Genomic DNA, 26,254 nt, shown 5'->3' with positions numbered 1-26,254 from the left:
CCACGGCCAGGGCAAACGCCTCGCGGCAAGTCCAGGTCCCAGCAATTATTGTGCTTAACTCCTGTGGCTGCAAAAATCGTCCTTAACTTCCATGGCTGCAGGTTTGGCTGTGGCAGTGGGTGGGGGGGGTGCCTGAAGCCGTTTCAGGTGGGGAGCTGGGGAGGGACGCAGGCTTTGGGGGTGCAGCGTGCGTGGACGTGTGTCCTCAGGGCGGAGGGAGCCATGTTGCCGGTGGGCACCGGCCGTAGGGGGGCCACCCCCAGGCCTCTGGAGCCCTGCAGCAATGGCTGCAGCCTTGGGGGGCAACCTGTGCCGGCCACAGGGATGTCCTGGCTCCCCCTGGAAGCTCTCCTGCTCCTGCAGGAATGGCGCGGGTTTCCCTCCTGGGGTCGAGGGGAGCAGGGAGGGGGCCCCGCCATGGGTTGTGCTCCCCCAAGCACAGCCCAGGCCCTCCCCACACAGATGGGGCCCAGCCCGCTCTCCGCACCCCACAACCAGGGCTGGGGCTGGCAGCAGGCGCCAATTCTCCTTCAGGAAGCCGCTACCGCTCCCCCCCCCCCCCCCCGCCAACACCCTGCGCTAATTGCAACCCCTCGTCATTAGCCGGGTTTTGCCCATCCCAACATGGCGGCAAGCGGCGGCCGTCACGTGACACCACCGCCCTACCCTCCCCAACATGGCGGTGCGATCACGTGATCTCCCTCCGGCGTTGCCAGGCAACGGCGGACGCGGCCCTGCCGGTGGCTCCCGGTGAGGCCGCACCGGGGCGGGGGGGCCTGGCCGCGCCCGGACGCCTGTGTCCTCGGCAGGAGGGTGGAGGGGTCCAGGGGGGTTCTCTGCCGCGGCGGCCCCCCCCCCCCCCCGAGGCCCCCGACACCTTTCGGGGTCCCCGCCACAGGTCTAGGGGAGGAAGGGGCACCCGCAGCCCCTCGCAGGGCCGCCATGGAGATCATCTACGTGTACACGCGGAAGCGCAGCGAGTTCGGCCGACCCTGCAGCTTCTCCGACCGGCCGGCCGTGGTCAACGTGGACATCCCCCCCGACCCCAGCATGGCCAGCAACTTCGTCCTGAGGAACCCCGTGGACAGCTACGTCCAGCACACCAGCGACATGTCAGAGCACGAGGTGAGGGGCTGCCCGCCAGCCCTACAGGACCTCCCGGGGGGGAAAGGGGTACTTCACACCTTTTTGGCTCAAACTCTTGCTCTTTTTCCTCCGTGCCGCCCTCCAGGTCAACACCGAGCGGGTAGAGGTGGAATCCCGCGGTGTCAACCATGTCGAGGGCGGCTGGCCCAAAGACATCAACCCGCAGGAGGTGGAACAAACCATCCGCTTCAGGAAGAAAGTGGAGAAAGATGAAAACTATGTCAACACCATCATGCACCTCGGCACCGTAAGGCCCTGCCCGCGTCCCCTCCCACTCCCAGAGCCCCCTGCCCACCTGCTGCTGGTTCCCTTGCCTTGGCAGCTCCCCAGAGGCACGGCCTCTGCCTGTGCGTTCCCTGCAGCTGATGGAGCACTGCGTCAAGCAGAACAACGCCATTAACATCTACGAGGAGTACTTTGGAGAGGAGGAGATGGCAGAGGTGGAAGATGAGCCCCCCTCGGCAAAAACCATCAATGTCATCAGGTAGCACGACCAGCGAGGTTCACCGGGTTCTCCAGATCCACAGCGGGATCCCGCGTATTAAACTCACGTTAGAGGCAAAGGAGGTGGAAAACCCAATGGCTTTAGGGGGGTGCTTTATCTATTTATATGGATGGGGAGACCTGCTGCAGCCCCTCTGCTCCCTAACTCCGTCTGTTCCTCCCGTCCCTGCCCTCCGCCCACCCAGGCACTTTGGAGATAGATAACACGGTCTGAGCATCTTCTAACAGGGCTTTAGACAGGAAATGGTTTTTTTAAATTATTTTTTTTTTGTGCCTCAGAGATTATTTTCAAGTGTCAGGCGCTGTTAGGTCATTTCTAGAAGTCACATCCAGTAACACAATTGGATTCTTAGAAACGTATAACTGGAAAGACTTTATTAAATCATCAGCTCTTCTCCCCCCGCCCAACCCCCAAGAGAATCGTTTCCCGCACTCAATGCTCAAGGGCCGCAGCTTGTTTTAATTGCGATTCCCACAGTTTCCTTTGGGAGACAGTCATCCCAGGGTGTGACAAAGCTGTTAGCAAACTAACATCTTTCTTTGATGTTCTGTTATCAAAAAGGGATCCCAACGTAACCAAGAGGACGGCCACACATCTCTCCTGGCACCCTGACACATGCAAGAAACTGGCAGTGGCTTATTCCAGCCTGGAGTTCCAGCAAAACGTGAAAGACATGAGCTTTGACTCGTACATCTGGGATCTTGGTAAGGAGAAGGGAAAACTCACCGGTCAGTAATGCTGCCGCTGCGGAAGCACTTTTTATCTTCAAAGCACCTAATGAAACCTCACAGCTCTCCGGAGGGGGTGAACAAGGGATCGGTTTCTGCTTTGCCCACAGATCAATGCAGAGAAGGGGAGAAATGGGACCTGAAAGCTAGCCAACAGGTGGAAAATAACCACTAAAATCCCACTACATGACTTCATGAGCTAGAGCCTCAACAGGCTCAGCTCCTCTCATGTGGTTCTTGTGTTTATACGGTTCGCTTCTGCTTGATTAAGAAAGAAAGAGGCAGCACAAGCCCAGGCTGAGAATTGCACTGTTCTGTCAAAAACTCTCTCAGACCTGTTGTATTCTGGAGTGAAAAACACAAAAAAGAGAGGTGAGGGGATCGGGGATTGGGGAAGCAGGGGTCTGTTCCCAGGCTGGCAGGCTCTCTTCCCTGGCTACGGTGAGGCATCCTGGTGACGTGACCAGCTCACCAGCTTCTCCTCATCCAGCACGGCTGGGCAAGCACCAGTGTGGCAGGGAGCCAGGCGTGGAGGAGCAGAGTGTGGTGTTGGGAGGCTGGTTTAGGGGCAGGGGTGCTCGCTCTCCAGACTGCCTTTGCACTTTGCTCTTTACTCATCCCTTCTTGGCAGAAAACCCCAACAAGCCGGAGCTCGTTCTCAAGCCGTCATCCCCTCTGGTGAGCCTGGAATACAACCCCAAAGACTCGCACATCCTGGTGGGAGGATGCTACAATGGGCAGATGGGTAAGGAAGATGGATTAGACGTGAGGCCATATTAATAAGACTTCATTTTAATTTGGCAAGAGTCTGGTTCCAGCATTGCCACACTCACAAAGGGCATAATGTCATTAGTTCTGTGGCCGGGAATATCCCAAGCACGGCCAGAAGCCCTGGGGCTTGTCATGCGGAGGACAGCACGTGTTCACCTGAGCAGTAGCCGGTGAGGGGAGGATACCGTGCCCGGGAGCCCTTTGCAGGCACTCAGGGCAGTGTGGCGTCTGCGACCGCAGCGAGAGCCCGGCAGGGACTGCTGGATCAGACACTGAGCAGGACGCGTGCTGTGCTCCCGCCTTGCCCATGGCCTCATATCTTTGCATGGCAAAATCCCAGGAGAGTCGCTGTCACTGTGTGCACTGAATTATTCTTGTGCTGTTGTTTCAAGCGCTTGGAAAAGGGCCCCTCTTTGTCAGCTTCATTTATGGTTCTGTTATTTGCTTGGCCACGTGAGCCCTTTGATTTAATTGCTCTCATTTTGATGTTTTCCTTGCCATTTGCAGCAGCAATCAAATCTGACAGGGCATGCATTACGGGGCTGTTACTGCACGCTCCGCAGGTGATGGAGGGCAGGGAACTCACCCCATCCTTTGCAGCGTTCCCCAGGCGTGTGGCACAGGCCCAGCGGAGCACACTCCGGCACATCCAATTGCCTAATTAGAAGTGAGCGAGAGGGAGCGTGTGGAGCTCGGTGCCACCACGGCCCAACTGCCTGACCTTTGCTGAACCGCCGCCAGTCCTGCACCGTGGCTTGCCCTCTGCCACATGTCGGAGGCAGAGATAGGGAAGGATGGCTGCTGCTGCCCGCGGGGGACCTGCCTTCGTTAGCCAGCACCCTTCGGGCATGCAGGAGGGAGCGCAGCCGAGGTCGGATCACACAAACTGGTTTTTAGCAGCATCGAGCGTAAGAGCTGCTGTTCGGAAGATGACAGGGGGCTGGGGGCTGCTTAGGCTGTATCCGGTCCTGCTGCAACCCCTTGTGCAGAGCAGGGGGGAGCTGGGGGGATTTATTGCCTCTGGGATCGTGGTGCATCTGCCACAGAGATGATTGCTGAAGAACTGCTGTGGCTCTTTAATGTCACCACCACCTAGCTTTATTAGCAGAAGGCGCAAATTGTGTTTCCACTCAGAGTGGGCATCGCTGCGAGTGATCTCAGCAGCAGGCTCCCAGCCCGCAGGGTGCTTGCATGGTTCTTCTGGGGCAGGAGGGGCAGCCGGTGGGATTTGCTCCCCGTTCTGGCTCGGGCAGCGGGGCAGCATCTCCTCGGGAAATAAGTGGCAAGCAAAGGAGCCGGGCAAGGGAGCGGGTGCAGGTCTTGACTTCTTTTCCTTCCCAGCTTACTGGGACACCAGGAAAGGGGGGCTGCCCATGGAGGTGTCCACCGTGGAGGTCAGCCACCGGGACCCTGTGTATGGAGCCATCTGGCTGCAGTCCAAAACGGGCACCGAGTGTTTCTCAGCCTCCACTGACGGGCAGGTAAAGGGCAGGGGCAGGGAAGAGTGCCAGGCACGCCCACGGGGACCCCGCTGGCAGGCGCTGACAGCCCAAAAGAGCTTCCCCTGCCTGCTCTGTCCCTCGCCAGACATGGCAGCACGGCAACCAGGCCCCCAGGCTGGCAGCACGGGCTGGCACAGGGCAGCTGCCAGGCTCCAGGGCATTCTGCTCCCCAGCACCCACGGCTGAGCCGGGAGCAGCCCCTGCCCTGCAGCCCCCTCCCGCTGCTTGTCCCCTGCAGGTCCTGTGGTGGGACGTCCGCAAGCTGTCCGAGCCCACCGAGTCGTTGGTCTTGGACATCACCCGGAAGGGGCTCCTGGAGAACGCTCTGGGTGCTGTCACGCTGGAGTTTGAGCCCACCATGGTGAGACACCTTGCCCCGCCGACAGGATCACCCTGCCCACACGCAGCCAGTGCCCTGGGCTGGAGTGTGAGCCGAGCCGAGCCAGGCGGGCAGTGCCTGGTCACCCCCATGGGCTGGGCTCCAGGGGGACAGCACAAGCGTCCGATGCCCAGAGTGACACCGAGTGCTGTGCTGCAGCTTGCAGCATGTTCTCGCCCATCTTTAAGAATTAGGAGTTGATGTGCTGCCAAAACACAAGGTCTTGCTGGCATTTTGGTCTCTAAATCCTCCAGATGATGGTGGGTCCCAGGGTTCCATTCTCCCCGGGTGCTGGCTGCAGCAGGCCCTCCCCCTGCTCGGACAGCAAAGCCCTTTGCTGCCCCACTGCCCCCTGCACCACAGCGTCCCCCGCCTGCTGACGGCTGCTCTCTCCTGCTCCCACCCTCAGCCCACCAAGTTCATGGTGGGCACAGAGCAAGGCATCGTCATCGCCTGCAACCGCAAGGCCAAAACACCCCCCGAAAAAATCACCAGCACCTACAGTGGCCACATTGGACCTGTCTACGCGCTGGTCAGGAACCCTTTCTACCCCAAAGTCTTCCTGACAGTCGGCGACTGGACTGCTCGGATCTGGTCAGAGGAGACCAAGGAATCGTCAATTATGTGGACCAAGTAGGTGTCGGTGTGCAGAAGTTTGCTCTGCAAAAAGTCTTCCCTTTCGTGGAAGAGCATTTTTGGGGCAGACGACCGGCAGGGGCTGGTCTGCTCAGGTCAGGCAGGAGGAGGTGGGATGGTCACCAAGGCAGAGCAGTGCCAGTGTGGCCGAGGGTGCTGGAACGGAAGGTGCCCATGCTGTGCTGCATAGGCAGCAGCCATAGGGATGATGGGACAGAGGCCACCAGCCCATCGCCGCTGTATCGGGTCTGCTGGCAGGTGCCACCTCTCCTACCTGACAGACGGGTGCTGGAGCACTGTGAGGCCGTCCGTCTTCTTCACCACCAGATCGGATGGAACCCTGGACGTCTGGGACTTCCTCTTCAAGCAGAATGACCCCTCTCTCAGCCTGAAGGTTGGGTCCCCAGCGGCTCCAGGTCCCTCGCCCTGGGAGGGGAGCAGGGGCTGCCCCCAGTGGGCGCTGGCAGCGGGGTGCTTGGCAGATCTGCCCTGCCGGAGCAAGCAGAGCCAGGGGACAGAGCTCAGGATAAGCTCCATTGAGCAGCAGCCGTCCCCTCGGCCCTGAGCTGTGCCCAGCGTGCCCAAAACTTTGCACGTAGGCTCCTGTTATTAGCAACCACATGGATTTGCCTCTGTTGGCTTGTCCTGCCTGGCTTCCCCCGTGGGGCATCACGTCAGAGCTAAGTGCCACCACCTGCCCGTCCTCCCTCCCCAGGTCTGCAACGAGCCCCTCTCCAGCCTGCGCCTGCAGGACAACGGGTGCATTGTTGGCTGCGGCTCAAAGCTGGGCACCGTCACCCTGCTGGAAATCTCCTCTGGGCTCTGCACCCTCCAGAGGAACGAGAAGACCCTGGCCACCGCTGTACGTGAGCTTTGAGCCCCAAGCTGCTGTGCCAGGTCACAGCAAAGCCCTCAGCACTGCTGGCACATCGCTGGCCCCATGCACAGTGGCTCTGACAGCAAGCCCCGCGCTGTCCCTGTACCGAGCACACTGTCCCGCAGGGTCCCCTGTGAGCCCTGCACCCCTCAACCCCCACTCTGCCCCAGATGTTCGAGCGGGAGACGAAGCGGGAGAAGATCCTGGAGGCCCGGCACCGGGAAATGCGGCTGAAGGAACGCGCCAGGTCGGAGGGCCAGGAGACGGAGGTGGAGGAGAGCCTGGTGGAGGATCCCCAGGAGGTGCTCGACCGTGTCCGCCAAGAGTTCTTCGAGGTCATCGAAGCGGAGATGCAGAGGAGGGCACGGGCAGAGACCCAGGGCCTGCGTGGCAAGGTACTGGGGACGGCATGGACCTGCAACCGCAGCAGGGACTCCCTGCCACGGGGCGGGGGACAGGGGTCCGTCTCTGTTTTTCAGGTTAAAAGCCGTGCGGGAGAGGAGGCGAGCGCGCAGGAGGAAGAGAGCCAACTGCCCAAGGACAAGGAAGAGGAGGAGGAGGAGAAGGATGCTGCCAAGGTCAGCGCACTCCACCTTCACGTTGTTTTCCCCCTCCTTGCCAGGGTTGCTGCTCTGTGGCTCATGGAGGGGTGAGGCTGCTCTCTGGGCACCTGGGGTCTCTGCCTCCGTGGGGCGGTAAGCGGAGAGCCCCACACAGCTCCCTGACCCTATGCCTGCTCCCTCCGCAGGAGCTGTAGCCGAGACAGGACCAGTGGGTCACACAGAAACCCTCACAGACGCTCCCTGGCCCTTTGCCCTCTTTATTTTTTTTTTCTTCTGGGTGAATAAACAGGAGTTTTCCATGTCCCATTTCCTGTTTTGTCACAGCAGGGTTGAGCAGAGGGTGGGAAAGTTGTGTTCTCTCGCTCTCCATCTCCTCTCCTCGGGCCAAGCCACAGATCAAAGCTGTCTGCTGACCATAGTGGAGCACCCATGGCAGTGGGGTGTCCCTCCATGTGTCCCCAGCCCAAGGAGCAGGGCAGAGCAGGGCAGCTGGTGGCGGCAGCGGGGTCCCGGTGAGCACCGTGCCCCTTCCCAGCGGGGAGGGTGATGCTGAGCGAAGCCCCGCTCCCCCAGCCTGCTGCTATCCCTGCGAGAGCAGCCTGCGGTGCCTGGGCCGGGGTTATCAGCGCTGGGTAAACACAGCCCGGCTGGTATCGCCCAGCAGCTTACCCGCCCGTCAATTATTAACGAGCCGCCAGTTGCGCTCACACCACGGCACAGCCAGCGGCAGAGGGATGGGGCCATCGTGTGGGTGGCATCCCCTGTGCTGGGGCTGGGGGTCAGCTCTCCCGCAGGACCCTTCCCCAGGCACTGCTCGGGGGGTGGAGGGTGGGCAGGAGCTGTCGACTGTCGAAGCCACCCTGCATGTGCGGGGTGGGTGCGTGCGGAGCAGCCGGGTGCGGGTCCTGTCCTGACAGCACAGACGGATGGGAGAGGGAGTCCCACCCGCTGCCATGGGATTGGTGGCTTCATGGCCCCCCAGCCCCAAGCTGAGCACTGCCCTGTCCCAGCACAGCCACCTCCCGGGCTGGGGAGCGCCGCCAAAGGGACAGGGTCTCCCCCGGCAGTGGGACGGGAGCCAGGCACCAGCCTTGCAGCTTGGCCGGGCGCCTCATTAACAGCCAGCTGTAATTGTACCAGCAGCCAGAGGTGGAAAGGCATTTCCCTGAGCCATGCACTGTCTGCATCCCATGTGGGACAGGCACGTTTCCACCCAGCTCATGGCACCCTGACCATGCCTTGGGGCCGTGGGTGCAGCCGGGAGAGGGCACAGAGCATGGCCAGAGCCACACATGGTGCCAGCCACTGTGTTGACAGGAGCTGCCCGCGCTGCCGGTGTTGTGTACGGCTCAACATCCCCAGGGGACTGGGGCAGACGGGTGGGATGGGGAGATGCAGCCTCCAGAGAGCCTCCCAGCCTGGGCCAGGGGGGCACCCAGGCTCACAGCCCCCCCAGGAGGGCAGAGGGGCTGTGCGAGTGCCGGACGAAGGAAGAGGGGAGAGCCAGGGCTGGGGGTGTCCCACTGAGTCCTCCCACAGGCAGCGGGGGCACTGAGGGACAGGTCTGCTGCAAGGGGACAGAGTGGGGATCAGTGTGACCCGTGCACCCCCCGTGGGGCACCTCCACTCGCGGGCTCCCCCCGGCCCCCGGCCCCCAGCGAGGACACAAATGCTCCAGGGGACAGCGAGGAGCAGCAGCTGGTGGTGAAGTCCTGGCCGGTGGCAAGTGGCACCCTGTCCCCAAGGGGAGCAGCACCACTGCCAAGGGCAGCGGGGACACCCGGATCCAGGACACGCCACGGCTGCACCCCACAGGGCTGGGACATGGCAGAAGGGGGTGGATATGGCAGGGACAGGGTGGCTGTTGTGGCTTGCCTCTCCTGCCACCCCATGGAACAGACGTCCCTGCCATCCCTCGGCACCGCAGGGCTGGCGTGCTGGATGCTGTTGGGGAAGCCGGGGGGTTCCAGGTGCGCAGAGCCATGGCAGCAGCCCCCCACTCCCGCTGTGCCACCGCAGGCTCACCCGTCCCCAGCCACGTCGGCGAGGGGCCGGGTGCCAGCAGGAGGGCACGCTGCCCGGCTGCCTCTTGAAGGCTGGTCCCAGCGGTGTTTGCTTTCGTCCCAGGAAAATGAACCTCTAATTGCAGCGCCCGACATAGGTGGGGGGGGGGGTCCTGGGGCTGCGTCGATGCTGCACCTGCTCGGCTGCCGGACTGCGCCGTGATGGCTCGCGTGCAGGTCCGTGTCCCCGTGTCCCTGTCCCCATCCCCGCCACCCCACACTCATCCCCAGTGTCTCGCAGGTGGCTCTTCGCATCCGCCCGATGAGCGCGGCCGAGCTGGCGGAGGGGGCCAGACCCATCGCCCACCTCATGGATGAACAGGTATGGCCACCGGACGGGCACCCATGGGTTCATCGGGCACCGCCTGGCCCCGGTGCTTTGTCACCCTCCTGCCTCCCCTGTACCCATCCGTGGGGTCAGTGGGGCCGGTACCCCGGGGTGGGATGCAACCCTCGGCGCGGTGCAGGCATGGGATGCCTCCAGCAGCACCCAGCACTGTGTGCGATGCCCACGTGTGCCAGCCACGGGGTGGGGGGGACACCCCGCAGCCCCCCGCAGGAGACCCTACAATAACAAAGCAGGAGGGTGGGAAACTCCAGGGGCTCTGGGTCAGGAGCAGCGCTGCCTGTCCCTGTCCCCACTCCCGGCGGAGAGGGGCCGGTCAAGGAGAGGGGGCAAAGTGGAAGCAGGGCAGCGCCGAGGGAGCAGCTTGCATTACATCAAAGGTTAAAATCTGCATTGCAATGGGGGCTGGCAGGGACACTGGGAGCAGGGGACCCTACAAAGGGCTGTTCCATGCAGGGACAGGGACACAGAGGGTCCCATGGGTGCTGGCACCCTTTGCCGCCCCGCGGTGCCACGGCAGCGGGCACCTTGTCGGGCTGCGCTGACAGAGGTGCCTTTGTGCTGCTGTGCCCAGGTGGGTGCAGTGGGGCGGCCGGTCCGGCAGGTCCCCTGGCACCACACACAGAGCTGGCTTTGAGCCCCAGACTGGCCTGGGGACAAGGGGACCATTCAGAAGCACAAAGGGCTCCGCGCCGGCAGCACCGGCACCAGCCCGGGCATCTCCTACACCCCAGCATGGAGGGGGCACCGGCCCTGGCAAAGCAGGAGAGGGATGCCCACGGGGTCTCAGGGGGGCTCAGACCTACTGGTGAGCACATCCCAGTGCCCTCCTCCATGCCAGGGTGCCCCCCACCCATGCTGTGGTGCCCCCCCTTGGCTCCTGCCCTGTGGTGTGTGCTGTGGGCAATGCAGGGTACCCAGGCAGGAGCACGGGGGGGAGGTGCAGCTCCGAGCGAGGATGCCCACGCTCTGAGACCCAAGTCCCACTCAGACTGTCCCCCCCCGCGGCACCAGGAGCCCCATCACCAGTGGGGTGATGTGCTCTCCCGCGGGGTCCCTCGCCCACTGGCTGGGATGGAGCTGCTCGGCCGTCCCTGTGCTTCGGGGGAGCTGTGCTGTGGGGACACCTCCCTGGGGGTGGTGGGGAGGGCGTCCTGGGGTGTCCATCTGTCCGTGTACATCCTGGGGGTCTGTGCCCACAAAGCCACAAGCCCACAGGGCTCCCAGCACCTTGTTACACCTTAGACCCCAACTGGGTGCTTAATTAGCACCGTTAACAGCGGTGCAATGCCTAGCTGAGGCCGGAGGTGATCCCGGAGCAGTGGGTGCCCAGGGCTGGTGCGTGTCCCCTGGCTAGCCCCGCTCACATCCCTCGGCAGGTCGTGGTGCTGCAAGACCCCATGGAAGACCCCGACGACATCCTGCGCGCCAGCTGCTCCCGGGAGAAATCCTACGTCTTCGATGTGGCCTTCGACTCTTCGGCCACCCAGGTGGGTCCCTCGGGACGCGGAGGGGATGTGGGGCGGGGGGAGGCAGGCTGAGGGTCCCAGAGCAGCAGGTGGAGGTGGGGGGCAGCAAGACGCACCCCATGGCCTCTCACCCTCCCTCAGGAGACTGTGTACCGTGCCACTACCCAGGGTCTTGTCGCGGGTGTCATCTCCGGCCACAACACCACCGTCTTCGCCTACGGCCCCACCGGTGAGGGGTGTGGGGAGGGGGACAGCCCTTTGGCCATGGCGGCGTCCTGGCCCCGAGCAAGCCCCATCCTCTCCCGCAGGCTGTGGGAAGACCTACACCATGCTGGGCACCGACGGCGAGCCTGGCATCTATGCCCGCACCCTGGGCGAGCTCTTCCAGGCCATCGAGGACGCCAGCGGTGACACCGAGTACGAGGTCTCCATGTCCTACCTTGAGGTGTGACAGGGGGGGTGCAGGGATGTCACTGTCCCCAGGCAGAACCGGGGACAGAGTGGCAGGTGGCCCCAAGATGAGCATCTTTGAACCCCGCGGGAGGGGTCCCCACGCTGGGGGAGAGGTGCCCAGCTCCTTCCCCCTGCCCAGATCTACAACGAGATGATCCGGGACCTGCTGAATCCCTCGCTGGGCTGCCTGCAGCTCCGGGAGAACGCTGGTGGCACCGTCCAGGTGGCTGGCATCACCGAAATCTCCGCCATCAGCGCCGAGGAGGTGAGCCAGCGGGCACCCATGGGGCATGGGGGGGATCCGGCAAATTGCCCCTTGCCCGGCGCTGCCCGTCTGCCCCAGGTCCTGCAGGCGCTGGCGCGGGGGAACATGCAGCGGACGCAGGAGCCCACGGCTGCCAACCGCACCTCGTCCCGTTCCCACGCGGTGCTGCAGGTCACCGTGCGCCAGCGGCGCCAGGGTAGGGGGCTGCGCCGCGGCCGCCTCTTCATGATCGACCTGGCGGGCTCCGAGCGGGCTGCACAGGTACGGCCCTCCCCGGGGGGGCCGCAGGGTCCCAGCCCCTCTTTCGCCAGGTTTTTCCCTCTGCATTCCCCCCCCGGCCCAGACACAGAACCGCGGGCAGAGGATGAAGGAGGGGGCCCACATCAACCGCTCGCTGCTGGCCCTGGGCAACTGCATCAAGGCTCTGAGCCACCAGGCGAGCACCAAGTACATCAACTATCGCGACAGCAAGCTGACCCGCCTGCTCAAGGTGCAGCCGGGGGTCCCAGCTCCCCCGGTGGGGTCTGAGCTGGGGACGGGGCACAGGCTGGCCCCCACCCTGATCCCTCTCAGACGTGTACTCCGTGGCCAGGACTCGCTTGGAGGCAACAGCCACACGGTGATGATCGCCCACATCAGCCCTGCCAGCACCGCCTTCGAGGAGTCCCGCAGCACCCTCGCCTACGCCCACCGCGCCAAGAGCATCCGCACCACGGCAGGGCTGGGAGCGCAGGTACCCCCCTCCCCTGGAGGCCAGTCACCCCCCCGGCTCCCACCCCAAGCAGCCCTTGGCCCCGCTGCCCCCCAACGGGGAGGGTATGAGGAGCTCACCCCTACACTGCCCCATGGTCCCCAGGGATGCTGGCCCCACAGCAGAGATGCTGGCCCCACAGAAGGGATGCTGGCCATGGGCAGGGACGGTGACCCCGCTGTGTGCCCACAGGCAGAGCCAGCACAGCTCTTCCGGCAGAGCCAGCAGCACACACGGCGGCTGGGCATGGCCCGGCGGCATCGGAGCGGCTGGGAGGAGCAGCGGGAGGTGCTGGCCCTGCTGTGCCGCCTGCACCACCTGGAGCTGGAGGCAGCAGAGATGCGCTCCCGCACCCTGCTCGAGGGTGGTCTCCGGCACCCGCCGGCCACCGTGGCGCAGCACTTCGGTCGTCACCGTGCCCTCTGCGCTCGCATCATCCAGCAGCAGCGGCAGCTCATCGCCGGTGCGTCCCTCCCGTGACAAAGGGGTCTCTCGTGTGCCGTTGCCCTGGGAGTCCTGCAATGGCACATTGTGTTATTGCAATGGGACGTGTCGCGATCCAAAGTCCCCCCAGTGTCATGATATAGCCGTGACGCTGCCACCCAAGCTGGGCATGGTGTGGCGCGCAGGATGGTTGATGCCCCCACCCTGCCCTCTCCCCGGCAGACCACCGGCTGTCGGTGCCACGGCCGCTGGAGGAGCTGTACGAGACTTACCTGCAGGAGCTGGCAGGGGACTTTGGGGACAGTGGCACCCTCAAGGTAGGGCAGGGTGACAGGGCACCCCCCAGAGCCCAGGCAGGGCACTCAGCCCCTGTCCCTGCCCAGGGCACGTCCCTGCCCAAGGTCCCACAGGTGACCGGCACAGAGAGCCTGTGGGACCCGGAGCAGGACAACGTGCGGGCACGGAGCTGTGAGCACCCCACACTGCTGCAGGACGATGCCCTCCCACCCCTGCGCCCCATGGGGGACAGGTATGAGTGGGCATCACACCCTGCCACGTGCACGGGGCTGCTGCCATGGCAGAGGCTCAGGGGTGTCCCCTTTCCGGCAGCACCCCGACCCCCGTGTTCAAGAAGACCCCTCGGGCACAGCAGCCAGGGAGCGCGGCGGTGCCCACTCCACCTCCCGGCCGTGGCACAGTGGCCCTGGAGGTGAGCACAGCCATGCCAGCGGCACCGAAGCCCCGAGGTGGGGATGCTAATGGGTGCCGTGTGTCCTGGCAGCGCACGCTATGGACGAGCCCGAGCACCGGGACCAGCGCGGTGGCAGCGGTGGCAGTGGTGGCAGCAGGCAGGGGTGAGCCAAGTGGCCGGCGGGGCTGGGTGGGTGGCCGTGCCCCGCTGACAGTGCCACTGTGCCCCGCTGATGGTGCCACCATGACGCAGAACGCCGGGAGGTGTCGAGCAGCACCAAGAGCATCGTGGCTAAGGCTGTCCAGTGCCGGTCCTGCATCCCGGAGAGCATCCGCCTGCACTCACCGGACGCCTGGGAGGAATGGGGTGGCCCCAGGCTGTGGCACACCAGCAGCGAGGTGGGGACATGCACCCCCCGCTCCCCGGGGACCTGGCTGCGGGCACGCAAGAAGGGCCACAAGGAGCCAGGGAGGAGGAAGGAATCGCTGGATGGCAGAAGGAGATCGAGGAGGTCACAGTCCTTTGAGGTGACCGGCCATGGGGTAGGTCAGGGTGGGAAGGCCACCCCCAGTTCCCTTTGGCATCCCTTCGCCCACCATCAGGGTGTCAGCGCCCTATGGCATGTGTTCGCCCTCCCTCACACCATGGTTCCTCCCCAAAGCATCATGCCCGTGGACCCTCTCTCCAGCAGCTGGCATCCCCCATGGTCCCCCCGCTGCCATCCACCATGCTGCAGAGCCGCTCCGAGCACACCGTGCTGGTGGGGGCACGGGCAGCCAGCACCCAGGGACCCCCCAAAGCCCTGCCCAGAGCAAAGCCCCTGCAGACCCAGCTGCTGGGTGAGCCCCCAACTGGGAACGGGGTGCAGGGGCCATCGTCCCCCCCAAGCCCCGGCCCAGCTCCCGGGGCTGCTGATGAAGTGCCCCTTCCCCAGATGTTGAGGTCCCACCTCTACCTGTCCCCCCCCAGCTCCCCCCAGGAAGGGCCAGCACCCACGGCTCGGCGGCATCACCGGGAGCGGTGCCAGCGCCTCCGGCAAGGATGGATGGAGTTGATGGTACTGAGCCCAGCGCCTTGCCGAAGGGGGACAAGGTCCTGTGCCAAGCCAGCGGGCTGAGCGCCCGTCCTGCCAATCCCAGCATGATGCGGCATTCCCCGTGCCGTGGGTGTCCCTGCAGCCCCCCAGTGCCAACCCTGCTGAGGGAAGGGCGTCTGTGGATGCTCAGCACCTGGGGGATGCTGCCGCCCACCCGGCATCACCAGTGTGGCTGCTGAGGTGCTGGGTGTCTGCAGGGGTGTTTGTCCTTCCAAGGGGTTACATTAAAAGGAGACACGCTGATGCGGGGAGTGGTGTGACTGCTGTCCCCCAGCCCATCCCTGGGGACAGGGAGACCCCCAAAGATGCCCCCGCACTCCCCACGCTCGTTTTCTGCTTTTATTAGGAAGGGGGTGGAGGGTGCCCGGGCAGGGATGGGGCAGCTGCCGGCCGTGAGTGGGTTGGTGCCCCCCAAGCATCTTCCGCTGCGGGAAGCAGCCGGACCGCCCACCCCAGCCTGGGCACGCACCCAGCTCGCCGCCGAGCCCCGGGGTGCTGCTGCCGGGGTACCTGTGCCCGCAGCCGGGCCCAGCACCACGGCCTCGCTGCCCGGCACAGAGGGACCCCAGTGCCACAGGGGTGGCGTCACAGGAAGGCCGGGCTGTCCCTGTCCCCATCCTCTCGCCCATCAGGGTTTGTGAGCCCAGGATGTGCCCGCGGCCATGGGCTGCACGTTTCACCTCCTGCACCACCAGCATGGGGCTGGGGGGCTCCCAGTGTCCCCAGTCCCCACCTCCCCGCAGGCAAGCAGGGACAGCAATGGGGACGTTTGGATGGGATGCGGCGGGGCACAATCGGAGAGGGCTGGGTGGCGGAGAGCAGCCCCGAGCCCCCCTGGCACAGGGACCACCATCTACCTACGAGCAGGAGGACCAAGTGCAAGCCCCCGCCACGGGGCTGGGACCAGTCCGGCTGCGGGACCCGGCTCCACCTCGTTACTTCTTCACCTTGATGAGGGAGTGGTAGACGGGTTTGATGATGATGTGGAGGTGCAGGGAGTTGTCGATGAGGTACTCGGAGGTGCGCTTCTGAAGGTCGGCGTGGGCAAGGAAGTCGGCTGCCTCGTCCGAGCTCTGGTGGAAGCTGTAGGCGTGCTTCACCACGACGCGGCCCTGCTGCCGCACACCCACCAGCACCGTCTTCTGGAAGCTGACGCCAGCAAAGTCGGGGCTGCTCATGGCCGGGGTGATGACGAGCCGGGGGCGACCGTCCTCGATGCGCGCCGGCTGGACGGCGCCCGAGACCGAGTCCGAATAGACGGGGCGCAGGCTGACGGGCAGCCAGCGCGGTGAGAAGAGGACGTTCCAGGTCACTCGCTTCCCGGCGTCGTGGTTGCTGGGACCCAGCTGGGTCTGGAAGCTGGTGCTGCGGTCGTCCCGGGCCGGGTTGTTGATGACCCACTGGGAGCCCCAGCTGGGCGCGAGGTAGTTGCGGGGCAGGAACATGCTGCAGTTGACGTCAAAATACTTGGCGAAATGGAGAGGGGGGGCGGCGTGGAACTGGAAAGCCTGGAAGAGCAGGTCCTGCACCGCGCCGTAGTGCCGCGCCAGCACCGGCGACTGCACCTGCAGCCGAAAGAGCTGGCTGGGCGCGATCATGGGGTAGCGGATAGCACGCAGCACCCGCTTGGCCACGGGACCCTCGGGCTGCCGGCGGCTCAGCCAGCTCTCCACGGCGGTGTAGAGCTCCAGCTCGCTGTGCAGGACCAGGTCAGAGCGCTCCAGCAGCAGCAGCAGCAGCTCCACGCTCACCGAGCCCCACTCGGCGCTGCCCAGTACGGCCGAGAGGTTCCAGGCCAGGAACTGGAGGCAGCTCTCCTGCAGCGCCGCGTCCCCGATGCGCACGGCGTAGTGGTACCAGCCCACCACGTGGCCCTGGCTCGACTCGCTGGCCAGGTGGGTCTTCATGTAGTCGGCCACGCCGCGCTGCAGCCCCCACACCCGGTACTTGCTGGCCAGCTGGTGCATGGGGATGGCTTGGTGCAGCAGGATGGAGACCCCCCCGCAGTACAGGTACCTGGGGCAGAGTGCAGGGTGGTGACGCTGATGTCCCCGAATCCCCTTCCCAGCCCAGCCCCAGGGGCTGGCAGCGCAGTCCCCAGGGGAGCATCCTCCCTCATGGGCTGCATCCCTCCAAGCACCCCATCCCATGGGGTCCTCGTGGTCCCCAGGGGAGCATCCTCCCTCATGGGCTGCATCCCTCCAGGCATCCCGTCCTCTGGGGTGCCCTTGGTCCCCAGGGAAGCACCCTCCCTCCTGAGCTGCATCCCTCCAGGCATCCCCATCCCATGGGGTTCCCATGGTCCCCCGAGGAGCTGCGTCCCTCCTGCTGTCCCCATCCCGTGGGGTCCCCACGTACCTGATAAACTTTTCGAAGAGGGCAGCAGTCTCAGGCGGCTCGTGCAGGGTGATGGTGCTCTGGTTGTGCAGGAGGCTCTCAAAGACCTCGCTCTGGAGGCTGAGCAGCAGCTGGTGGGTGTGGAAGACCTTGGCCTCGTCGGAGGCGGCCGTGCGCACCCGCAGCACCGAGTCGCTGCCGTTGCCGTTCTGCAGCAGCTCCTGCAGCCGCTGCAGCAGCATCAGCGAGTGGTTGATGGTGGCTGCTGTGGCGTCGCCGCTAAGGTCGGCTTTCTGGGCTGCGGGGAGATGGGACCATCCCAGTGCTGCACCCCAGGAACTGGGAACAGGGTGCTGGGGCACAGCAGAGTGTGCTGTGGGGTGACGCCTGGTTACCAGGGGGCTGGGGAAGCCTGTCTCTGTGCACATCCTCCCTCCGCTCCCCCCAGTGCAGAAGGGATGGCTGGTGCCAAGGGGATGCAAGGAGGACGAGGGGACATGGGGACATTTGTGTCCTTGGGAGCCAAAAAACTGCTTTTCTGCAGCAGAAGGGGTGAGACCACCATGTCCCAGGCTGGGACATGCTGGGAAATGGCCTTGTGCCGGGCAGCACTGGCTCGCAGCCCGGTCTGTCAGCCCCAATCCCATCTGCGTGGGCAGAGTGAGCCCTGCGTATTGCCCTGGACCCCACCACATCCCAGACCAACACGTGGGGCACACGAGAGCTGGTGGGTGCGGGGAGTGAGGGACAGGGTCCCCATAGCCTGAGCAGCCTGGGGACACTCACTGCCCCCGTGTCGCTGCGGGTTGGTGCCGCTGAGCAGGCAGCTGCTGCCCCATGCCCGCTGCCGATGTGATCCCTGACTCCTCGTTGGTGCCGTGAACCGGCGTCTCCTGCCCAGCCACGTTTCGCTCCCCTCCTCCGGCTGCGTGTGCCGGCAACCCAGACTGGTCCCCACTTGGGTGACCGTCCCCCCGTGTCTGTGTCCCCACACTGCCAGGCTCCCAGTGGGGATAGGGACCAAGACACGCGTCTCCATGATCTTGTGGCCACGGGGAGCCTTCCTCCATCTCCTCCTCTCCCTCATGCCTGGCACAACTCCCACCCCCTCCCCGGAGCATCCTTCCCCCGGGGTGAATTTGTCCCCGTCTTTCTCAAATCCCATCTTGCCAGGCGGTGAGCCGCCGGATTACCCTTCCCAGCGCTGACTTAAGCCTGGCTGAGCAGGGATGGGGAAGGGGATGGGGAGCCCCACGGTGCCGGACATCGCTGCCCACGGCGCCGAGCCTTCCCTCGGGCGGCGGCGAGCACAGCCCGGCTCTCGCCCCCGGCACCTCCCAGGCACCATGGGGCACAGCACGTCCAGGAGCCGCATCCAACCCTCCCCAGGAGCCACGAAGGCTGCCAGAGAGCCGTGCTCAGCCTCCCACGGACATCACCGGACACCCGTGCCATGGCCGAGCCCCACCCTGGCACACAGTGAGGGCAGCGGGACCCACAGCACAGGGACCCCTCCACGCCTCCCCCCACCACGGCCACCCTTACCCGCTTGCACGGTGAGGAGGAGGAAGAGGAAGGCAGAGGCAACACAGCCCCAGCGGCGGGCGGCCACGGGCCGGGCGCCCGTCAGCCTGGCCATGGCTTCCCAAGCGCATCTGCCGGGGCTCGGCGCGGTGCCCGCCCGGCGCTTATGTAGGCCAGGAGCCCTCCCAGCCCTCCCAGCCCGCACCGCCACATCGATTGGTGGAAACTGGGACCGGCCGTTGCCAAGGGAACAGCTTCCAGCCCCCGTCCATCCCACCCTGACCCCGGACCCCAGCCCCGCATCCCAGGCTGGCATGAAGGGGTGCCCCGGTGAGCCCCGGCACAGCATGGGGACATCTCCATTTGCCACCTGGGAGCATCCACCGGGCTCTGCCGTACCGTGTCACAGCCCCACACCGTGCCGCAGCCCCACGCATGGCTAGCAGCCCTTTGTGCCGTCTTTGCATTCAGGGCACAGCTCGGCATGGCCTCCCCGCTCCCCTCGGCTCATGGGTATTCATGCCGGCAGCAGCCCATCACCATGGCATCCCGGCTGCCGGCAGGAACTGCCTGCCCTTTTCCCAGCCTTTGCAGCCAAGAGGCTGCCTGCACCGGGCGAGTGCCCTGTGCCGGCCTCCACTGGCCCCTCGCCTGCCCCGACAGCTCTTGGGGGGCTTCACAACGGGGCCGGGGTGGCATTTGCCCCCCCTGCAGCCCTGGTGCCGCATGCTGGGGCTGGGGTGGCTCAGGCATGGGGCTGGGGGTAGTGCTGGGTGCCCCCACCCTGCTCCCCGCTGCAGGACATGGGCAGCCCTCTGTGCAGGAGCATTTGCTGGCGCAGCCTGAGCAAGTGGGGTGGGAGCCAGGGGATGTCTGCACCCCACTTTTGGCCATGGCCCCAGTGGCACTGTGGGGTGGGGAGTGAGGACCGAGACCCCCAGTAGGGACGCAAATGGGGGGAGAGACCCCACAGATGGAGGCAGCGCGGCTCACACGGGCACGGCAGCCCCTTACCCACTGCCCAGGCTCCCCGTGAAGGCGGCGGGGGGCTGCCATGCCGGGCAGGGCCCCCCCTGCCCCGTGGCTCGGTGCTCCCTGGGCCAGAGCTGCCGGCACCGCGCTCAGCCCCAGGACCGCTGCACGAATTCACCTCGGGGTGCAGCAGGACCCTGAGTGGGTCCCCCCTTCCTGGGGACACCCCCGGGGAGATGCTGTGACCTTCAGCGGGTGGCAGTGCCGGAGCCGCACGGGGAGATATTAAACGTTACCAGTAATCGAGTATCTGTCCGGGCTGATGGGATTAGCGCCGGTGCCTGTGGTATGGCAGCTTTGTGTTGAGCTGCCCAGAGAGGTGACAGCGTGGCACGGCTGGCACTGGTGTCACACCCTGCTCCTTCCCCGGGACCCACGGGAGGATGCTGTGCCGCAGCCTGCACTGCCAGCACCAGCACCCCGCGGCCGGAGGGACATCGTGCCGCAGATGGGGGTACAGGGTGTGAGCAGTTTGTGGCGCGTGCAGTGGGGGAGGACGGCGGTGACTGGGGCTACATGCCGGGCAGGGGGTGCTCAGCCCATCTGCCCCTTTGTGTCACCTTGCCCAGCACTGGCACGGTGCCGCCCGGTGCTGCTGCCGCAGCCGGGGGCTGCTTTCGTGCCAGCAAGGGCTTCTGAGGACAGGTTTGCTTTGGGCTCACGTGGAAGCCAGAGCCGGAGCGTCTGCGTCCCCAAGGAGAACAGGGACACGGGGCTGAGGAGCCCTATCCCTGAGCACAGCCGTGGACGGGGGGGGGGGGGTGAGCAAGAGGCTCAGGCTTAGACGGGGTCTCCAGATGTTGAGCGTGGGCAGATGTTGCCACAGATCCCAGAGGGGGGGATCACCCATCTGGCCCTGACCCACGGCTGGAGGGGCTGGGGGCAAGCTGCCTGGCCATCACTGCGCTGGGCTCCCAGGGCTCCCTGGCCCCTCAGAGGGACAGGCAGGCGATGCCATGCCCCGTGTGGGGCTGAGGCTCAAGCTCTGTGGCCCGATGGGGTGGGGGGACCCCAAGAGCGTGGTGCAAACAGAGCCCGGGGGGGCACTCCTGCATGGCAGCGAGGAGCAGGCCGGCTGGGGGACGAGGGGCCCCTGCCACGGCGCAGCCGGTTAATGGCTCACCGCATCCACCGATGCCTCATTTAACCACCTGCCTGCAAAACAACAGCTTGCCGGGAGCCTGCGCCGGCTGAGCCGCCGGCATGGTGCCAGCACAGGCTGCACCCTACCAGGGACTCTCATCCCCCTAAGGGGGCATCAGCTGGCCACGGGGCAGGGTGGCACGGGCTGGGGGCCGTGGGGGGACACGGGGGACCGTGGGACTGGTGCTGGGGGTCACCAGTGGACGGGGCATCCATCCCCCAGCCCCTGGTGAGGTGCAGAGAGCAGCTGTGCTGGCCCCGGTAATTGCGGCTGAGGCGGCGGAGGGTTGGCTCACCATAGCGACCTGTGCGTAAGGCATCGCCCCCGCAGGCTGGGGGACATCGCGAGGGGGCAGGAGTCGGGGGCTAAGGTGGCCCCAGGGAACGGCAGGGGACAGCAGCCTTCCCACCCCTGCCTGCGCTGCTGGGGAAACTGAGGCATGGGTGGGCTTTGCCACCAGCTTGGGCCACCAGCGGTGCTCTCTGCATGCTGGGGCTGTGCCAGCGGGCACCCAGGCACACACGGAGCAAAGCCCAGCAGGGACACGCGGGGATGGATGCACACAGACACACTTGTGTGCACACTCACACGTGCGCACATGCAGACCCGCTCCCCTGAGTCCCCCAACGGTGGCTGCAGATCCCAGCTCTCTGCTTACAGAGGGCAGGGGCTGAGGAACCTGTGGCAGCCCCTAACCGAGCTTGGGTAGCCCCCGCTGCCTGCACCCACCTCTGCCTGGCCCCAGCCCACCTCGGGGTGTGTGGCAAACCCAGGAGAATTTGGGGTCCAGCACCCAACGGAGGGGGGCTGATGGAGCGATGCACCGCAGCTTGGTGACACAGGCCTTTGGGTATAATGAGGGACCCAAGCTGTCCCCAGGCACCTGGACCACCATCCTTAATGCTCTGGGGTGGAGCAAGCTCCGTCACAGTCACTTGGGGCTGGCACAGTGTTCCAGGTGACCCCATCACTGGCCCCCGTGGGAGCGGCAGGGCCCGGGGACGTCCTCCTGCCCCACTAGCCCAGCCCGCAGCTCTGCCCACGCTGCTCTCCCTCCGCCCCGCGTTCCTCGTGGCTGGGCGATGCTGCAGGTGCCGGAAGGGACACGGCCACCAACGGGGACACAGCCACCGGCAAGGACACGGACACCAGTGAGAACACGGCCACCAGTGGGGACACGGCCACCAACAGGGACACAGCCACCAGCGAGGACACGAACACCAGTGGCTCTCCGGGCCCAGGGAAGGTAGCACCGCACACCTGGGAGTGGCACGGGGGCCACCGAGGTGAGAGCCCATCTCCAGAAGGGCTTGGGGAGCAGGACCCCGGGCAGGGGGGGGCAAAGGGGGAACCAGACGGGACCCAGACCCCCCAGCAGAGCGAACGGGATCAGGGCTGGGAAAGGGTTAACGCCCCCGCTGCAGCTGCAGCGATCGATGCCCCAGTTCCACGGGGGACGTGAAGGGTCTGGACTTGCCCCTGCTGATTAGCCAGATCTAATTTGCAGTTAATTGGCATCCCCCTGCGCATCTCTCCCACCCAGCTCGGGGCTCTGCGCAGGATCCCGGCTTCCATCACGGCCGGGCGCAGCGGACAAAGCCCCCGCCCCGCTCCCGGCACTCCCCGACCGCGGGTACTGCTGAGGGGGGCAGATCCATCCCTGGGGGGGCCGGAACGGGAGCACCGGCGGGGGGAGACGTGCCGTTCCCCGGTCCCGGAGTCGTCGGGGGATTGCGGTGATTGGGATTGGGGCAGTTTGGGGTCCCTGTGGGACCAGGGTCGGACTGGGACCGGAGAGGTGCCCAGTAGCCACACACCCCTCGGGCTCAGGACCCTCCCTGCACCCTGCATGTCCTCCCTAGGCACCGGACCTCCCCTGCACCCCTCCCAGGGCTCAGGCTTCCCCCTGCACCCCTTACCCTCCCGGGCTCAGGACACTCCCGACACCCCGCACCCATCTCCCGGGCTCAGGACCCACCCTGCACCCCGCATCCCCGCCTAGGCCCAGGACCTCCGCCCCCCGCACTCCCCCATCGGGCTCAGGACACCCGCCCCTGCACCCCGCATCCCGCCCTAGCCTCAGGACAGCCCCCCCTCAGCCCCCGGGCTCAGGACCCCCCTTTCACCCCCTGCGGCACTAGGACCCGGGGGGTCACGGTCGCCCTCGGGAGATGCTAATTGTGTGAGAGGGAGGGGATTCTGACCAATCAGAACGCAACGCTCAGGTTTGGCCTCCCCATTCCAGGAAAACGCCCCTCTGATTGGGTGAAGCGCCGTTCCCCTCCAGCCAATAGAAGCGCAGGGCTCGGGAGCGGGGTGGTGCCGCCCGGGTTTTTGAATGGTCGGGCGCAGCGTGGGCCCGATCCGGGCGCGGGGCACGGGCAGGGACTAGGGCACGGATGGGGACACAGGTATGGGCGGGGACATGGACACGGGAAGGGACGTGGGCACGGGCACGGGCAGGGCCAATGCCAGGCTCCTCCGGCCCCACTGCCTGATGCAAGTCTGCCTGAGGAGCTGGCAAAGGACCCGGTTGGCAGCCTGGAGATGGCCACCCCCCGCCTTGGCACCCCTGGGATTCCCCCCCCCCCCCATCTTGTCACTGCTGGAACCCCCCCTCCAGCACCCCTGGGTCTTCCCCGCCACCCCTGGGTCCCGCTGGGTGGCACCCAGCCTGGGCCGGGAGCCAGGGCCTCATTCCCCTGGCAGCCACCCAAGAACATGGTGTTTTAATCCAGTTTTCTTCAAGGCGATAAACGGGGCCAGAGGGATAAACAAGGAGCATCGCCAGTAGCAGGGCCACCCTCCGCTGCGGGGACGAGGGCTGTCATGCCGGCTTCCCCTCGGGGACTGGATCCTGGGTCCCTTGTCCTGCAGCATCCACGGACAGCGGGCAGCTCCAAAACGTGCCATCGCAGGCAGACACAGCAGCAGACCTGGGGCAACTGCACCCATGGGAGCCAGCCCACCCCAAGCCCCCTGTGCTGTGTCCCAGCTGAGCCCCCTGCCCGAGTGCTACCGGGGCCCTTGGCTCCTTGACTCTTCCTGTCTCCCCTCGTAGCCGATCCGTGGCAGGAGGCGATGATGCCTGTGCCCAACAGCACGGCAGTGGTGTGGGTCGACGAGGCAGCATGGCCAGAGCCAGAGCGATCACCCTGCATGGTCGGCGTCTTCCCCATCGTGTACTACAGCGTCCTGCTGGGTCTGGGGCTGCCAGGTGAGGGGCTGGGGCAGGGGGGGCTGCCCGGGACCAGGGGGGACCGCACCCATCCTGCCTCATCTGAGCTGTGCCCCCTCAGCACAGCCTGTGCCCTCAGCTGCCGGCAGAGCCTCAGCTCCTGTCCCAGCCCCGGTGCTTTTGGGGACAGGGAGGAGAGTCCTCAGAGGTGGGGGAAACCAGCCTGCTCCCCACAGGCCCCATGGCCTCGGGGTTGGCCCCAGCTGCGGTCTCCAGCTGTAAAGCCCAGCCCCACGTGGCAGGTGCCATGGCAGCAGGGACAGATGGTATTTGCGTTGGTTGGGCTGATACACGGAAGAGATTAATCAGCTCAGCAAATCCTCACCGCATCATGATATTTATAGCTCCCTATCCCAGCCGGGCCTGGGGCCGCTCATCCTGCAGCCCTGGGAGACCCTGGGCACCCTCAGGGTCCTGGGTGCTGTGGGAGGCAGGGGTGGACTGTGAGCCCCGCGGTCTAACCACTGTACGTCGCTCCCCTCCCTCCAGTGAATGTCCTGACCGCTGTGGCCCTGTCCCGCCTGGCCACAAGGACCAAGAAGTCATCGTACTGGTACCTGCTGGCCCTGACCACCTCCGACATCCTCACCCAGGTCTTCATCATCTTTGTGGGCTTCATCCTGCAGACAGCCATCCTGGCCCGGGCGGTGCCCAGCGCCTTCATCCACACCGTCAACGTCCTGGAGTTCACCGCCAACCACGCCTCCATCTGGGTCACCGTCCTGCTGACCGTGGACCGCTACGTGGCCCTCTGCCACCCGCTGCGGTACCGCGCCGTCTCCTACCCACAGCGCACCCGCAAGATCATCGCAGCCGTCTTTGCCGTGGCTCTGGCCACAGGCATTCCCTTCTACTGGTGGCTGGACCTGTGGCGTGACGCCGACCCCCCCACCACCCTGGACATGGTGCTCAAGTGGGTGCACTGCGTCACCATCTACTTCTTGCCCTGCAGCATCTTCCTGGCCACCAACTCCATCATCATCTGCAAGCTGAAGCAGCGGAGGCGCTCAGGGGATGGCCGACCCCACCTGAGCAAGACCACGGCCCTCCTCTTGGCTGTCACCACCGTCTTCATCGTGCTCTGGGCTCCCCGGACCATCGTCATGATCTGCCACCTCTACGTGGCCTCAGTCAAGAGGGACTGGCGCGTGCATTTGGCCTTGGACATCGCCAACATGGTGGCCATGCTCAACACCACCCTCAACTTCTTCCTCTACTGCTTCGTCAGCCAGACTTTCCGCCGCACGGTGGGCGAGGTGCTCCGGGCCCACCTCCGGCACAGCCCCCGGACTGGCAGTGGCCGCTTCCCACCCCCGGCCCTGAAACCGCTGGAGCTGCTGGCCGGCACGGCCCTCTGAGCCGGGGCTGCTGCCAGCCAGAGCGGCGCTCAGACGGGGGTCCCGGGGCTCACCCAGCCCCATGCATCACCCCAGGACCCGACAAGACCCTGCGCTGGGGACGCTGCCCCCATGATGCCTGCCCTCCGCAGAACTGGGGGGGTAACACGGGTGCTGGTGGTGGTGGCAAGAGGAGGTGTCTGTGCTGTCCTCATCTGGGGCCATCGTGCTGCCCTGCCTGGTGGCAGCACCCACTGCACCCCAGGGACCCCTGACCCGCACCGGGATGGGCAGCTCAGCCCTGCCCATGCTCAGCCCCTTGGGACAAGCAGCGTTCAGCCCCCCAGGAAACTCCACTGTGGGGCAGCAAGGACGTGCCCGAGCTCAGTGGCAGAAGCCACTGCCTGCTCCGTATGTGCCCCCCCGGCCGGGCTCCTCTCCGGCCCCACGGCCGTGGGTCTCACGGGGCTCCCACAGCCGGGGAGTGTGACCCTGCTCATGGCTGCTCTCCTGCGTCAGCTCCAGCCCCTGCTGAACTGACGCACTGAAGGTCCCAGGGAACCCCGTGGGCTGCCCCTGCTGCGGGGGGACAGGCACAGGTGAGCTCCTGCGGGGCCTGGCGAGGACTCGGTGCCTGCTGGGTGCCAGCGGGACAGTCCTTCCTCCATAAACTGCCGTGCTGAGACCAAAACTCTGCCTGGGTCCAGCTCCCTGCCAGCAGCTGGGACGGGGCCACCCTGCACCAGCCCCCCCAGGCATGGGGTGCCTCTGCCCGGCCCTGAGGGTTCAGCCCTGCCAGGGTGGATGCTGGGGGGGAGCATCCAGGGGGTCCAGTGTCCTCAGATCCGTGTCCTGGGCACACGGTAAAACCCCAGCTCTGGGCTATGCAGGACACAGCTTCCACCCGTTGTCCCCCTTGGGGACACCCGTGACATCCCGGGAGAGCCACCCTGCAAG

General features: G+C 65.6%; 4 protein-coding genes across 4 annotated transcripts; 3 read left to right on the top strand and 1 right to left on the bottom strand.

Moving 5' to 3' along the window:
- The first annotated feature begins 942 nt into the window (after positions 1–942).
- Positions 943–7,301, top strand: DNAI2 (dynein axonemal intermediate chain 2). Its single transcript, XM_054221985.1, has 13 exons — positions 943–1,125; positions 1,232–1,393; positions 1,509–1,630; positions 2,213–2,355; positions 3,011–3,124; positions 4,492–4,631; positions 4,891–5,013; positions 5,441–5,664; positions 5,926–6,061; positions 6,383–6,529; positions 6,715–6,939; positions 7,024–7,122; positions 7,293–7,301. Exons 1-13 carry the CDS (start codon positions 943–945, stop codon positions 7,299–7,301), a joined length of 1,827 nt encoding a protein of 608 aa, XP_054077960.1.
- Positions 7,302–9,332: 2,031 nt separating this feature from the next.
- KIF19 (kinesin family member 19) lies at positions 9,333–14,864 on the top strand. The gene is given in 18 exon segments (XM_054221984.1): positions 9,333–9,347; positions 9,412–9,492; positions 10,896–11,006; positions 11,127–11,214; positions 11,294–11,430; positions 11,578–11,703; positions 11,782–11,964; positions 12,047–12,193; positions 12,296–12,436; positions 12,647–12,917; positions 13,121–13,215; positions 13,282–13,427; positions 13,508–13,752; positions 13,842–14,131; positions 14,251–14,474; positions 14,476–14,561; positions 14,564–14,614; positions 14,617–14,864. Coding segments are annotated over 18 exon segments (2,685 nt in total).
- A 756-nt stretch (positions 14,865–15,620) lies between these two features.
- Positions 15,621–18,661, bottom strand: BTBD17 (BTB domain containing 17). Its single transcript, XM_054221596.1, has 3 exons — positions 18,568–18,661; positions 17,044–17,320; positions 15,621–16,701 (listed from the first exon to the last, which is right to left on the bottom strand). Exons 1-3 carry the CDS (start codon positions 18,659–18,661, stop codon positions 15,621–15,623), a joined length of 1,452 nt encoding a protein of 483 aa, XP_054077571.1.
- Positions 18,662–23,762: 5,101 nt separating this feature from the next.
- GPR142 (G protein-coupled receptor 142) lies at positions 23,763–25,646 on the top strand. Its single transcript, XM_054221598.1, has 2 exons — positions 23,763–23,939; positions 24,450–25,646. The coding sequence occupies exons 1-2, from the start codon at positions 23,804–23,806 to the stop codon at positions 25,316–25,318; spliced, it is 1,005 nt and encodes a 334-aa protein (XP_054077573.1). The 5' UTR covers positions 23,763–23,803; the 3' UTR covers positions 25,319–25,646.
- The last annotated feature ends 608 nt before the right edge of the window (positions 25,647–26,254 follow it).

This window comes from Rissa tridactyla, chromosome 15 (genome assembly GCF_028500815.1).
Source record: "Rissa tridactyla isolate bRisTri1 chromosome 15, bRisTri1.patW.cur.20221130, whole genome shotgun sequence".
Classification (NCBI taxonomy): Eukaryota; Metazoa; Chordata; class Aves; order Charadriiformes; family Laridae; genus Rissa; species Rissa tridactyla.
Note: the sequence above shows the minus strand (reverse complement) of the source record. Positions and strands in the feature narration are given on the sequence as shown.

Bases quoted from the DNA above. Each gene is read 5' to 3' on its own strand.
- GPR142 (XM_054221598.1), top strand. From the start codon at position 23,804: ATGATGCCTGTGCCCAACAGCACGGCAGTGGTGTGGGTCGACGAGGCA. The intron at 23,940-24,449 runs GTGAGGGGCTGG...CCCTCCCTCCAG, and splicing joins GCTGGGTCTGGGGCTGCCAG to TGAATGTCCTGACCGCTGTG.
- DNAI2 (XM_054221985.1), top strand. From the start codon at position 943: ATGGAGATCATCTACGTGTACACGCGGAAGCGCAGCGAGTTCGGCCGA. The intron at 3,125-4,491 runs GTAAGGAAGATG...TTTCCTTCCCAG, and splicing joins ATGCTACAATGGGCAGATGG to CTTACTGGGACACCAGGAAA. The intron at 5,665-5,925 runs GTAGGTGTCGGT...GTCTGCTGGCAG, and splicing joins TCGTCAATTATGTGGACCAA to GTGCCACCTCTCCTACCTGA.
- BTBD17 (XM_054221596.1), bottom strand. From the start codon at position 18,661: ATGGCCAGGCTGACGGGCGCCCGGCCCGTGGCCGCCCGCCGCTGGGGC. The intron at 17,321-18,567 runs GTAAGGGTGGCC...ATCTCCCCGCAG, and splicing joins CCTCCTCACCGTGCAAGCGG to CCCAGAAAGCCGACCTTAGC. The intron at 16,702-17,043 runs GTACGTGGGGAC...ACTCTGCCCCAG, and splicing joins CTCTTCGAAAAGTTTATCAG to GTACCTGTACTGCGGGGGGG.